The sequence below is a fragment of the Myotis daubentonii genome, chromosome 17 (genome assembly GCF_963259705.1).
Source record: "Myotis daubentonii chromosome 17, mMyoDau2.1, whole genome shotgun sequence".
NCBI lineage: Eukaryota > Metazoa > Chordata > Mammalia > Chiroptera > Vespertilionidae > Myotis > Myotis daubentonii.
Window position 1 is genome coordinate 26,412,928 of NC_081856.1, and position 15,241 is coordinate 26,428,168.

At 38.8% G+C, this 15,241-nt stretch overlaps 1 protein-coding gene across 1 annotated transcript in view; it reads right to left on the bottom strand.

Annotated features, from left to right (window-relative positions):
- The window catches only part of RP1 (RP1 axonemal microtubule associated), a 141,927-nt gene that overhangs the window by 19,151 nt on the left and 107,535 nt on the right, over positions 1 to 15,241 (bottom strand). Inside the window, 1 exon segment of the mRNA XM_059671758.1 lies at positions 1,614 to 1,833. Within this exon segment, the coding sequence (XP_059527741.1) occupies positions 1,614 to 1,833 (220 nt within the window).

Consider the following 15,241-nt stretch of genomic DNA (forward strand, 5'->3'; position numbering starts at 1 on the left):
AGAATCCAAAAGTACGAAGATAGCATAAAGAGCCTCTGGGACAGCTTCAAGCGTACCAACACCCGAATTATAGGGGTGCCAGAAGATGAGAGAGAGCAAGATATTGAAAATCTATTTGAAGAAATAATGACAGAAAACTTCCCCTACCTGGTGAAAGAAATAGACTTACAAGTCCAGGAAGCACAGAGAACCCCAAACAAAAGGAATCCAAAGAGGACCACACCAAGACACATCATAATTAAAATGCCAAGAGCAAAAGACAAAGAGAGAATCTTAAAAACAGCAAGAGAAAGAAACTCAGTTACCTACAAGGGAGTACCCATACAACTGTCAGCTGATTTCTCAACAGAAACTTTGCAGGCCAGAAGGGAGTGGCAAGAAATATTCAAAGTGATGAATGCCAAGAACCTACAACCAAGATTACTTTATCCAGCAAAGCTATCATTCAGAATTGAAGGCCAGATAAAGAGCTTCACAGATAAGGAAAAGCTAAAGGAGTTCATCACCACCAAACCAGTATTATATGAAATGCTGAAAGGTATCCTTTAAGAAGAGGAAGAAGAAAAAGGTAAAGATACAAATTTTGAACAACAAATATACATCTATCAACAAGCGAATCTGAAAATCAAGTGAATAAATAATCTGGTGATCAGAATGAACTGGTGATTATAATAGAATCAGGGGCATAGAAAGGGAGTGGACTGACTATTCTTGGGTGGGTAAGGGGTTGGGGGGAATGCGGGAAGAGACTGGACAAAAATTGTGCACCTATGGATGAGGACAATGGGTGGGGAGTGAGGGAGGAGGGTGGGGTGGGAACTGGGTGGAGGGGAGTTATGGGGGGAAAAAAGAGGAACAAATGTAATAATCTGAAAATAGAGATTTAATAAAAAAAAAAAAAACAAATTTAGGACAAATGGCCATTGGTATCTACTGGGAGAGTATCTTCAACACAGCAGTGAAAACAAGGTGATTATCAGAAATACATGGAACGGATAGAGAAAAATTAAGGCAGTGTGTGAGTTCACTTTTAGGCAAAACAAAACAAACAAAAACCTGAGTGAGGGAATTTAGGTGCTCCTAAATTCATGATTGATAATATTGACTACCTGTATAGCCAAGGAGAAAGTCACATTGAAATGGCTAGCAAACCATTTGCAGAAAGATGAATTGACGACACACATAACACATCCTTGTATGTACATTTTCACCTTTAAACAACCATGCAAGTGTTAATCCTAAAGCCTAATGTTCTAAATAAGGAAAGCTTCAGCCTGCGGGCTAAATCTTCCAGCATCTGTTTTTGTACAGTCCAGGAGCTAAGAATGCTTTTCACTTTTCTTAATGGTTAAAAAATTAAAAAACAGAATATTATTCCTTGATAAATTGAAATTATATAAAATTATAACTACAGTTCCCACAAATAATTTTTTTAAATACAGCTACACTATTACTTTACATATTATTCATAGGACCTGAACAGTTTCAAGACTTTATGATATCCTATTCTTTGTGTCTGGATCTTTACTGGAATAGGTTCCTATTCTCTGTTCTATATCATTTCAATTATTTTCATCTTTAATGTCAATCACAAAGGAAGCAAAATTAAATACCTGGCAAAGATGCTTTGTTAGTTCTCACAATGGGCATTTCTTTCCATGTATAACCATCATTTTCATTCTCAGCTATCCAAGATTCAACAGTTAGACAAAACAGCTCACATGTGTCTATGTTTTCAAGTTGAATTTCTTCCAGATACCACCTGGGGTCCTTTCCACTGTTGTCATGTCCAATACGTATTTTATAGATTTCACCAATAACTGTAAGATTAATCTGCAACACAAAGGAGAAAGGGGAAGTAAAATTTCCTACATCTCTGATCTGATTTGTCAAATTACAAATTCATATTCAATTGTGAACTCAATATCTACTTCCTCCCCCTAAATATTTCTTACTAATTTCCTTTAAAACTAGTTACTTGTAAATGCTAGTACTTATGGCAAAGCATAAATTCATTGACCATGGACAAACTAATGTATTAAATCCAGCTAATTTTCACTACATCTTTTTTTTTTTTTTAGCAACTCACTGTTATTACCTTGAAAAATAAATGTTTTATTGTAATTATTGATATCCACTATTTATTCAGTGGTTAGACCTAAAGAAAATAATCTAACTTTCTGGAGTCTATAATACATTATGGGTTTTTTTCCTATTAAAGTGAGGTCCCAAGGAAAAGAAACCATATATGCTTCTGAGTTTAAACTAGGGCTAATCAAATAGCCCTGAAACAGAGTGACTGTGTATTGGAAAGTGTGATTTCCCCGCCCTCCCCCACCCACCACCCCCAGTTTTACTGAGCAATAATTGACATTCATCACTGTACAAGTTTAAGGTGCATAGCATGATGGTTTGATTTACAATAGGTTCAACTAACATCCATCTTCACACATAGACTAAAAAGAAAAGAAAGAAAAAAAAAAGAAATATTTTCTCTTTGTGATGAGAACTCATAGAATTTATTAGCTGTAGTCATCATTTGTACATTACACCCCTGGTACTTATTTATCATATAACTGGAAGTTTTTACCTTTTGACCATCTTCAAAAGATCAGATTCTTAGACATGATACAAAAAGCATAATCCATAAAAGAAAAAAAACCTGATAAATTGAATTTTATCAAAATTCAAAACTTTCGCTCTGTAAAAAATCCTACTAACAGGATGAAAATTCAATCTACAGAATGAGAGAAAATACTTGCAAATCACATGTCTGAAAGAGAACTAATAATATCTATTGAATATTATTTATATATTCACATATATCCACATTTACCTATAGAGCATATATATCCTTTAATAAATGTGAATAGATATATATGTGTAGATAAAAACAAAACCAACTTCTCAAAAATCAACATTTAAAAAAAACAATGAAATGGTCAAATGATATAAAGAGCCACTTTACCAAAAATGATATGCAGATTACAATAAGCACATGAAAAGATGTTTGCAATAGAGAAGTGTATATTAAGACCACAATGAGCTATCACTATACATGTATTAGGACAGACAAAATAAAAAAATAATGACTACACCAAATGCTTGCGATGATGAAAAAAACCACAACTCATGAGATCACTGATACATGTTATATGTAAATTGCCGGTGAGAGTGTAAAATAGTAGTCCACCTGGAAAATAGTTTGTCAGTTTCCTAAAATAAAAAATTAAACATACACTACCATACCTCTCAGCAATTACACTGCTGGCCTTTATCTCCGAGAAATGAAAACTTAGCTCCATGCAAATGCCTGTACACAATTGTCCTAACAACTTTATTTATAATAGTCCCAAATTAGAAACAATCAAAATGTCTCAGTAGGTAAATCATTAAGCAAACTGTGGTACAGCCACACAATGGACTACTATCAGCCATGGAAAGGAATGAACTATTGATACATGCAACAACTTGGATGGATCTGAAGGGCATTATGCCAAATGAAGGGGGAAATAAGCTAATATCAAAACACCATAGACTTTAAGATTCCAATTATATAATATTCTCAAAATGACAGAATCATAGAGATTAAAAACAGAATAGTGTTTTCCAGGGATGGTGGTGGAACATGGCTGGGGGTGGGGGCTGTGGCCATAAAGCGAAAGCACCAGGGAAATCCTTGGGGGATGAAAAGAGCTCTATACATACGTTGATAATGGAGGTGGTTACATGAACCTATGCACCTGATTAAATGACATAAAAACTATTCATACAGATTGTACCAATGTCAAAATCTTGAGGTGATATTAAGCTATAATTAGGTAAAATGGAAACAATTGGAGAAAACTAGATGAAGGGTACATGGAATATTTCTACAACTTCCTGTGAATCTAAAATCATTTTTAAAAGAAAAAATATTTAAAATGTACTTATAAGCATTTTATTATAATTAGAAAGGCCATTTAGAGGTCTTCTCTCCTGGGAGATGATTTTGTCTGCATAGTTCTTCCTCTAGGCACTTGGCTAATTCACCATTTTGGAGCCCACATGACCTCACTCTAAGCCACTGTGTATGGCATGGGGCGGAGGCAGTCCTTCCTCACCGTAGTGTAAATCAGTGTCTACTTCTTCCTGGACTATTTGAATTACTCACAAGGCTCTGTACTTTTTTCTTCCTTCCCATACAGATAGAAACAAATACATTTTTGTACATAAATAAAATAAGAAACAAAGCATATATTCATGGTATACACAATAAATTTTCACTTTTTAAATTTAATACATATGTATCTATTGAAGATATAAACAATTTGTAAAATATAGAAGAGAATTTACTTATAATTTAAATTAAATTATTAATGATTCACTTTTCTAATTTCTTTCTTTTATATTCCAGGTAATGAAAACTATGCTGTGTTGAATGACATCAAAACTATCCAAAATCATGGTTGATACACTGAAAGCTAACATTCCTAAAATCAAATATGCTACTCACTGGGTAATTTTTTGTCACAATTTGCAAATTGTTTAGGTCCTTTATAGAAGTTAATTTATTAAAATTTCAAATGACATGAAGCTTTACAGGAATCCTATTTATTAACACCCTTTTATTTATTAAAACCATAAGTAATAAAACAAACTATTATATATATACCCTTCTTTGCATGACTGCATTTTCTACATTTCTTATTCTCTTTTCTCTTTTGAATATAATTACTAATTCATGGCTTTTCAGTCTCTCCTTGTTTCAATTAACTGTTATGATTATTATCACTATTGTGAAGATGGCACTTCCAGCTTAGCCAGTGAAAGCCCCTTTATATATTCACTCGTCTGTCTGTCAACACCGCCCTTGACATTTTTGAAGCTATCACCGACTCCAGAAACAGAAGGCTATTCCAGACCAATTCTGTTGTTGTTGTGTGTTTTGTTTTTTCCTGATCGAAGACAAAGAATGAATGTATCCTGACTCTTTTAAGCGGTAAGTATTATTCGAGACAAAATGTGGGCACCAGCAGACACATGTGGGTTGTGTGTATGTGGAGATGCAGCTGCCTTTGGGACAATGAATGGTGGCAGATTAGTAAAAGCCATTTCCCGCTTTCCCCCTTATCTTGATGCTTCTTCTCCGGGTACACTCTCCTTACGGATCTTCTTGTGGATTCCTGGGGACCAGGGCTCCTTTTAATCTTGGGCGGACATCAGTCTCCTTCCTAACTGTGTTCTGGGCCCTACAGTCATGCACCTCACCTCTTGTCCAGCCCGCCCCTTCTCTGTCCTGTGTGGTGAGCTCAGAACTGATCACCTCTTGAGTTCTCTGCAGTCTCCAGCGCTTCACTCCTAGATTCCACCTCACCTCAGGGCCCTCCTACTTTGGCTACTCCATCATTTCCTCCTTCTTTGGCTCTGTGGTTTCTGGGATTTGCAGTATCACTGCCTTGTTCTGAGACCCTGGCAGTCATTGCCTCTGAAAGTAGTTTCAAGGGGGCGAAGAGTGGCTGGCTATTCCCAGTGGCACGCATCCTGAGTAAGGCGGGGTGCTACCACACACCTTCCACCTTTCCCCAGTCAGGGGCTCCCCTAGAGGGGACCTGGGCCTCAAGCTCTGACTCACTCCTCTTAGATGCCCTGCATCCTAGGTCTGTGGTTACTTTTAGTTTTCCATGTTGAGATTTCTCACTGTTACCGAATCTTAATGTGTTGGGAGATAGATGCTGTTCTGAAAAGCCTCAGGCTAAATAAATCTGATGGCTTTTTATAAAATAGCATTTCTTAGAAGCAAGAGGACAGGAAATGTCCTGCCAGAACAGGCCATCATTAGCAGAAGGTTTATTTCAGGTACGGTTTGCATTTTTGCAAAGACACTGCTTATTGAATCCATTTCACAGTTGAGGAAATTGAGCTAAAGTAACTGGTCCAAGGTTGCATAAGAAGCATGCAAATTAAAAATGCAGATGCAGTGCACATTTGGTTCAAAACTGTCAGTCAAATTATTTCCTAACCAGGGCATCTTAACATGGCCTTGGCATGAGAAAATGACCGAAGCAAGTGTTGTTAACATACTGAATCTTTGAGATGTTAAAAATGATTAAAGAGCTTTATTTGTATCTTTTTCCTTATTTTATAGAAAAATTCTGCTTGTGAGCATTTAGGTTGGTCAAACTTTCTGATAGGAAATACAAGCTCTATAAGGAATGGTCACACTTTCCAATAATGAAATGGCGTTCATAGTTCTTTTCTGAAAGTAAAATGAAGTAGGCCACATATTAATTATGACTTTCTCTGTAAGTGGAATTTTGCAATACTTTAACCCAAGTCTAATAAATTAAAATAAAGAGTGCATATTACTTTTAGAAAAACATTATATATGTCTGTATGAGCATCAATAGAATTAACAGGTGGAATAATGAGGTATTTTAAAGTCATTTAACAAAAAAAACATTTCCCTACATATATGTGAGGAAATTATTTAGAAACTTAACTAAGACCATTCCCTCTGTATTAAACACAGTTTTATTCTGCACACAGACACATATTTCACTTTCACAGAGTCACCAACTTTTTCTGCATAGTTTTCAAATGCCAAATATGAGCTATCACTCTGAAAAATATTAATATTAGCAAATAGAACTTCAAGGCAAGCATCTATTTTTAAAAAAATAAAGGGTGGGGTAAAAGTAGCTTTACAGTTGTTTGCATGGGAAATAATACAATAATTAATGTTATAATACAAGAATAAATTTTGTTTTGAATTTTGAATGCTTACAAGTGTAAATCCCCCTTTGCCCTATCCTGTATTAAAATTGGTATTCATCATTTCTCTCTCTCTCTCTATCCCCTCTCTCCTCTCTCGCACACACATTTTTTGTTGCTGTAAAAATGCTTTAAGAATTAAAGGGCTGGAATGCAGCTTGCAATGCTATCTAGTCCATTTGTCTGCTGTTAAGGGGGGTCTACAAATGACCATCTAAGACTATGAAGAAAATTTCAGATTTCCTTTGTAATCTTCTTCAAATGTTAGGAATACTGTTATCAAACTACATTGTCTGCAGTATGATAAATCAATATTGGACATGCTCATACATTAGAATATTAAAAGTGAACGCTGTCCTTGAATTGGTGCAAATATTAAATAATGATTATTAATAGGCCATTTATTTCATCTAATAATATTACAAGAAGAGAGTTTCTAATTAATTTATTTTGATGGATTTATTGCAGTATATGTGATATACAAAAAGCTGTATGTATTTAATGTACGTAATTTGATGAGTGGACACATGCATTCAACTACCAAAATCGAGGTAATAAAGATGTTTCTCACCTCAAAAAGTTTCTTTTTTGAGGTGAGAAGAGAGAGAGTTTTAAAGCTTGATTCTGACTTGAGAACTAGACAACAAGCTTTTCTCAGCTTAGAGCCATTCGACAAACATTTCGTAACGTATTTTGAAAATAGTTCTCCCATATACCACCTGACTTACAAAAGTATGATTCGGTCGCGAGGGATAGAATTCTGTGGTGTGTGGAGTCAGTGCAGGAGACAGCTATGTGAGCCTCTCAAATGACCTAAGCCACAAAAGAAATGCCAGACCATGTGCTGAGGTTCTTTTTTAGGCAGAATTTCCACTATTTTCAATGGGCTCATAGGCACAATCACTTTGTGACCAACAGGTGGAATAGCAAACCTCTCCAAAGAGAGGAACAAAATAGCTGATGAAATTTGAGCAGCATCCAATGTCAGCTTACCAAAGTTAAAATTCTCCCAACTGAAAGAGTGGTAAGTAACCAGCACATTCAGAGTGCATTGAAAACACAATAACCAGGGCCCTTACATCAAGGGGCAAATTGGGAAACTAAACTCCATGCCTAGTGCCTCCCGTCACATGCGTAGTCCCATTACAGGGCCTGTTCACTGCAGAATTTACTTCGTCAGCTCTGAGAAAATACACCAGGTTTTACATGTTCTCGTGATCATCCATCAAGCACCTTGTTCTCCGCAGACAACGAAACCACCGCCCATGCCATGCTACCTGGTACAAAGTCTGAAATACTTCCACAGGGACAGTGCAGTCATTCTGAGTTCTTTTGAGCTTTGTTTGTTTGGGTTTTGTTTATTTTGTTTTTAACTTTTGAGTTATTTTGAGTGTTGGTTTGTTTGGGTTTTGTTTGTTTTTGGTTCTTTTTTTAACTTTTGAGTTATTCTGAGTGCTCACTCATTCTTTAAGGCTCTCTTCAGTCCCAGCATTCTGTGAGCTTCTTGAAGCTTTTCATAAGTCTGTCCATTTTTCAGAATTACAATAAAAAGTTTGGGGATTTTCATTTAAAAATGTCTTACATCAAAATCAGGTCAAGATTCAAGCTGTGTATGTGCTGGAATAATAGTGATGAGATCACAGACTACTTTTGCTGAGGTTAGGAAAGTCTCTGCCAAACACTTTTTTATTTTTAATCCTCACCCAAGGATATTTTTTCCATTGATTTTTAGAGTGAAAGGGAGGGGAAAGGTGGGGAGAGAGAGAAACATCGACGTGAGAGAGACACACCCACTGGTTGCCTCCCTACAGGCGCCCTGACAGACTGACTGGGGTGGGGTGCAAACCTGCAGCTGAGGTACATGCCCTTGACCAGAATCAAACCTGAAAACCTATGCTTTAACCACTGAGCAAAACTGGACAGGACTCTGCCGAACACTTTACATGTGGTTTCAAATCCTTACGGAAATCCTATGAGATACCATTCTTTCCATTTTGCAAAAGAGGAAACAGCTGAGCTTCAGAGAGGTTATGTCATTTGCCCAAAGCCCTGTGTCCCCTAAGCTTCAGAGCAGGGAATTTAACTCAAGACAACTGGATTTCCCAGGGCACGCGGCCCTTTCCACCCCATCAGCACACTGAAACGCCTGGACAGTTCTATCCCTAGAGGTGACCATGGTCCACGTAGAAAAACAAAACAAAACGCAGCAGAAACGGCAAACATAACTGGTGTGTTAATATGTAAATCAAATAGTTGCTCATTTCCTCCTTTCCACCCCTTCACTTCCCACATAATCACCCCCTGTGCTTACCAAATGAATGTGTGTGCATGTTGTGTGCATGAGTGTATATGCATGACCGCACCCATGAGGGATCAGCTCTCACATATTCTACAGGATTTTCCAGGGAATTAAGTAATATTTTGTCTGCAAGAGCAAATGATTACATGAGAGTAAAAGTGAATAAGTTAATGCATCCTTTGCATCATCTGAATGGGAAAGTTCTTCCCATTTTGCCCGCTTATGAGTGGGTGGACAGCATCCCTTCAACTACTCCTGTGCCCTCCAGGAAGTGGCCTGGTTTTATAGAGGCACTGTACTTCTATTTGCATGTGGGGCAAAGGTTAATCATTTGTAAATGCTAACACTACACTATGGCATACTTAAAACAGCAAAGAACAGGTGTGTTGCACAAGAAGACTAAATGAGTGAAGTAGAAGCCATTCTGTCTTGGGCCAGAGACTGAGCTTGTGGAGGAGCTGAAGGCAGAGATGTCTATAGAGGAAAGCGCGAAGTGAAGCACTGAGCGATGCATCAAGGGGTACCCAGGAAGGCTGTTCATGAAATTCAGACTTCCAGACAACCTGAGGTCTGGAGCTCCTCACATAGCATGCTAGGTTGCTAATTAACTCAGTCTTTGAGTCCATCTAAAGGAGAGTGAAAATATTCCATGAAAAGCCTGTACATATTGATTTCATTGCCTACTGTTACCAGACTTGGAAAACTGCTAGAACATGATCTCACTCATATGTGGAATCTAATGAACAAAATAAATGGATGAACAAAATAGATCCAGAGACATAGAAGCATGAAACAGACTGATGAATCTCAAAGGGCGGTGAGTGGGTGGGGAGAAATTAACTAGGGAACTGATATGCATATATGCATAGCCCATGGACACAGACAATAGTATGGTGAAGGCCTGGGGCTGGAGAGGGTCAATGGGGCGGGGGGGGGGGGGGGGGGAGAAGGGATATGTGTAGTACTTTCAACAATAAAGGTAAATCTAAAATAAATAAATAAAAATGTCCAAAAAAACCCAAAACAAAACCACCTGCTAGAGATAATTTAGGTGTAATTAGAGTTCAATGCCTAAGGCTTCTCTTTCATGCTTGAACTGTGACTAATTTTCCTGGCCTGCAAGCTATAAAAGTTGGACTGGGTTTCCCTTAAACGCCTCCTCACCATTACCCACAATAAGATTCTCACAGAAAATGAGAGCTAAAACTAAATTTTGACTTGTGGCATAGAAGTGTTGATCCCAATAAAATCTGTTGGGCAGATGGATTATCAAGAATGAGTTACCATAGTCATTTAAGAAACTGAAATAAGTATAGCTTGAATCTTTGGAAGATTGTTGATAATATAATTCCTACATCCTTTACTTTCTAATTTAATAGATAAATGACGATAAATAGACAACATAGTTAGATAGCTAGATGATGGATGAGAGATAGATAGAGATACATAGATAGGTGATAAAGATAGATGATAGATGATAGATAGATGATAGATACAGCAGATAGATAGATAGATAGATAGATAGATAGATAGATAGATAGATAGATAGATGATAGATAGATGTAAAACAGAGATGGAAGGGGGAAGAGGGAGAGTACCTAGACTCATGTAAATAATCAACTTATACTTGAAAAATAAAATTAAAGTGTACTTAGGAACAAAAGAAAATAAATAGAAATGGAGGCTTAAAATAAAATTAAATAAACTGATAGATGTTTCTAAGGTTGATTATTTTGAATATATATGAGGCTGAGATATTTGAACAATAATCTGTATGTTATCATATAATTGGAGCCAATATAGCATGCAGAAAATATGTGCATTTTTAAGGGAACAAAAATATGGGAAATGTACACATTTCTCATGATTATTGATGAATCTGTTTTTCTCTTGGTCTTAATACAACACAGTTGTTCCCACTCTGTAATTCACAGACTAGTTTCAAAGAATTGGATACAAACTGTTGAAACTGACCTCACAAGTACTGTGTTTTTTTAATAAAATGTTTTTATTCAGTTACTAGGGGCCCGGTGCACAAAATTCGTGCACTGGGTGTGTGTGGGGAGGGGAGTGTCCCTCAGCCCAGCCTGCCCCCTCTCACATACTGGGAGCCCTCAGGCGTTGACCCCCATCACCCTCCAATCGCAGTATCGGCCCCTTGCCCAGGCCTGACGCCTCCGCCAGAGGTGTCAGGCTTGGACAGGGGACCCCCATCTCCCCCCGATCACTGGCTCTGGACCCCGCCCAGGCCTGAGGCCTCTGGCCCAGGAATCATGCCTGGGCAGGGGACCCCCATCTCCCTCTGATCACTTGCTCCACCCCCCACCCAAGCCTGACGCCTCTGACCCAGGCTTCAGGCCTGGGCAAGGGGACCATCATATCCCCCCAATCCCCGGCTCCGCCCCCCACCCAGGCCTGATGCCTCGGCCAGAGGAGTTGACCCTCATCACCCTCTGATCACCAATCACCGGATCGGCCCCTTGACCAGGCCTGAGGCCTCTGGCAGAGGTGTCAGGCCTGGGCAGGGGACCCCCAGCTCCCCGCGGTTGCAGGCTCCGCCCCTGCCCAGGCCTAACGTCTCTGGCCTAGGCGTCCGGCCCGGGCAGCAGGGACCCGCAGCTGCAGCGGCCCTGCGATCGTGGGCTCCGCTTTAGGCCTAGGCAAGGGACCCCTAGCTCCCGGGACTGCCAGCTTCGACCATGCCCAGCTCCCATCGCTGGCTCCACCCCTACTTCCTGCTATCACTGGCCAGGGCGGCAAAGGCACCTGATTCTCTGATCATGGCTGGGGGGCAGGGCAAAGGCGGCCCTGGGGCCGCCTTTGCCCTGCCCCCCAGCTCTTAGCTCCCCCCTGGGTTTCCGATCACTGTCAGTGGCAGGGGGCTTCTTCCTGCTTTCCCTTTCGCCTCCCTGCATTGTGCCTACATATGCAAATTAACCGCCATCTTGTTGGCAGTTAACTGCAATGTTAGTTGGCAGTTAACTGCCAATCATAGTTGGCAGTTAACTGCCAATCATAGTTGGCAGTTAACTGCCAATCATAGTTGGCAGTTAATTTGCATATAGCCCTGATTAGCCAATGAAAAGGGTATCGTCGTACGCCAATTACCATTTTTCTCTTTTATTAGATAGGATAACTGAGCTCCCTCCCCAAGGCTCCCAATGCAGGTTTTTAGTGAGGATCAACCAGAAGCTGAGCCTTGCTGACTACTGTGAAGAGAGGAATATGCTGTAAGCTTTTATGCGATCCTGTGTGCAATGAAAGACTGCAAGATCAAGCCATAAACTTCAATTGATTAAAATCTGGAAACTTTTGAGATTGTTCCTTACCCCCAACTTTTTGAATTCCTAAATCTTACCAATAAAAAATGGCTGAAGATACTTAAACTTTGAAATGTGTGTTTAGAATTCACTGTCACTCTCAAGTTTATCCACTACACAGATACTTGAGGGCCTGTGTCTGGCCAGTATTGAGTATTAAGGAAGCAACAATACATATGACATATGACCCCCTCCCTCAGGGAGCATACAAGTCAGACATGCACTCAGTCACAGATGTAATCAGTACTGCAAGATGGGGCTGTGGAGAAATGGAAACTGTTGATTTAACCAGTCTAGGGTGTCAAGGATTCCCATTTTAGCATTAAAATTATAAGTAGTGTTGATGACAATATTCTGAAGGTGGATTTGGGACAGTCGGTTAGAAAGAAAAGTCTGACAGGAGTGGCATATAATAAAGACGCTGCAGAAGTGAAGACATGAGAATACAAAGTCTGGCTGAGGTTGGAAGAGGTAACATTTGCAATGAAATCTGCACATCACAACAAAGCAAGATGCATAGAACCTTATGCTTATCAAGGAGATTTGAAAGTTCCTGGGAACAACACTTTGACAATCAAACTCAATAATAATAATAATAATAATAATAATAATAATAATAGCAAAATTCAACAGGTAGAATAGTGAAACTTCAGAAAATCTTTTTAACAAACAATTAGCTACTATATATGCAAGAAAATAATTGCCCATGGAATAGGACTAAGTATTATAAATGTTCAGAAAATGCCTTTTCTAAAAATCTTTTTTTTTCCTTTTTAATTCTCACCTGAGGATATTTTTCCATTGGTTTTAGAGAGAGTGGAAGAGAGAGGGAAAGATACAGAGAAACATCGATGTATTTTTGGTTGCCTCCTGCATATGCCCTGACCAGGGCCTGGGCTGAGGAGGAATCTGCAACCGATGCACACACCCCTGACCAGAATCGAATTTAGGTCCCTTCAGCCCACAGGCCAACGCTCTTCCCACTGAGCCAACCCAGCTAGGACTCTAAATTCTTTATGCTAAGATCAAAACAACCAGCTTAGTTCCCATCCCTCTTACTGAATGCCTTTTGAGAAGCAGGGAACTCCAGCATACAAGTCATTTTAAAATGTTGCTTTGTATCATTTTTATCCCAAGATAATTAACAAGTTCATGTTGGTGCCAAATGCAAATTATGTTTATTTTGTTCTGAAAACCATGGCAGGGATTTTAATGGCATTCACTAGAACATATGGTCAGATGTGAGAAATTCTGTTGAAAGGTTACTCATGTATGTGCTCAAACACATATGTAACACTGTTTAGAATGGGGCTAGTGCTCGGGTCCAAGCTCTCCTCAGTTGATTGCATTTTCAGGTGAGCGTTTACACTGAACGCTCAGCAGTATTGACTGATGAAAATCATACTGTTTGCCAACTGGAATACTGTCAAACATTTTCAGCTTTCTTTTTCACACTGCATTTGGAAGAAAATGCTCTCACTATCACACTGCATCACAAATAACTTTCTTAGTCCCACCTTAAGCTGAAGTTGCTACTTAATTTTCAGCATTCACCTAACAACTGCGAATGTCATGCATGCAGTTCTCTGTATCAAGGTATGTTGTACAATTAGCTCCAGGAGACAGTGCTATTTTTCCTAGGAAAGCCATCAAGCAAAATAGATTTTTATTTCCTTTATGGCACAATGGCTGTGAAAGAAACAGTCATCTTTATGTACAGCATGTCTTTCTGGAACAAGGTTGAAGTAAATACAGAGAATATGTTTGAATTTAAGGGTATTATGAACAACTCAGTCCCTTACTACTTGCCTCCTGCATGAATCTTTTTTCATAAATCAATGTCAGCAGCAGATCCCATCTCTTCCATTGAACTCCCTTCACTGACACAGTCTCCCCATGCTATTTAGATGTCCTGGGAGAATTGGACCTCCTCTGGGAGCATCTGCGTAACTCCCACTGATCCTGATTCAAATGTTTCAGCACAGAATGAAGAAAAAGAATGGAGGAGTAAGAATATGAGTCGCTTATTTTGTGATAGCATAAGGTGTTAGCAAGCTGTATGTGCTCCTACACTTCAGAAAGATCTGCAGCTTCATAAAAGCAAATGCAGTCCTGCATGGACCCACATTCCTTTCTAGGTAAAGGCAATAAAGGAAGCAAATGCCCAGGAAGAGTAGGTAAACTGTTATGCAATGAAGGTCAGAGTGCCAAGTGAAATCATTTGGATAATTTAAAACTATTCAAGTACTTTCTGGAACTAGAACTTTTAGCTTTATAAATAGCTCATCTTCTTCATTCGCACTGTAAAATATGCATTAATTATTTATGCTATAGGACATAATATTGGCAGATAGAACTTACACATTTTAGTGGACTCTATGAAGTGGATCTTGGTTGAACTGGATGTGGCCATCAAGGACTGTTTAATCACACAACAGAATTTTCAGATAGAAAAGAAGGACAAATATGTAAGCAAGTGTATATATATATCAATGTCTGTGCATCAGGCTCACCCAAGTTCTAGAAAGTTATTATACCCATGCAGGAGTACATTTTTTAAGAAACAAATGGTAAAGAATGAATCTAAGTGAAAAATAAAAAAAAAGAAAGGAAAGCTTTGCTCACATCTTCTTGATTGATTAAGAATCTCAATGACAGAAACATTATCTGTAATGGCCAACTAGGTATTCTTAACCCATGATATAACCATGCAGTCTCGGAATAATACCAGGATGATGACCCTCCCACGAGTTCAGAACCTCAACATTAAATCAAAACCATTCAAAGCTTTGGCTAATGTGTGGAGGATGTGAGAAGATGCAAATATGTCCCCATTTATACTCTTGGCAGCTGAGGACTGCTGTGTAAG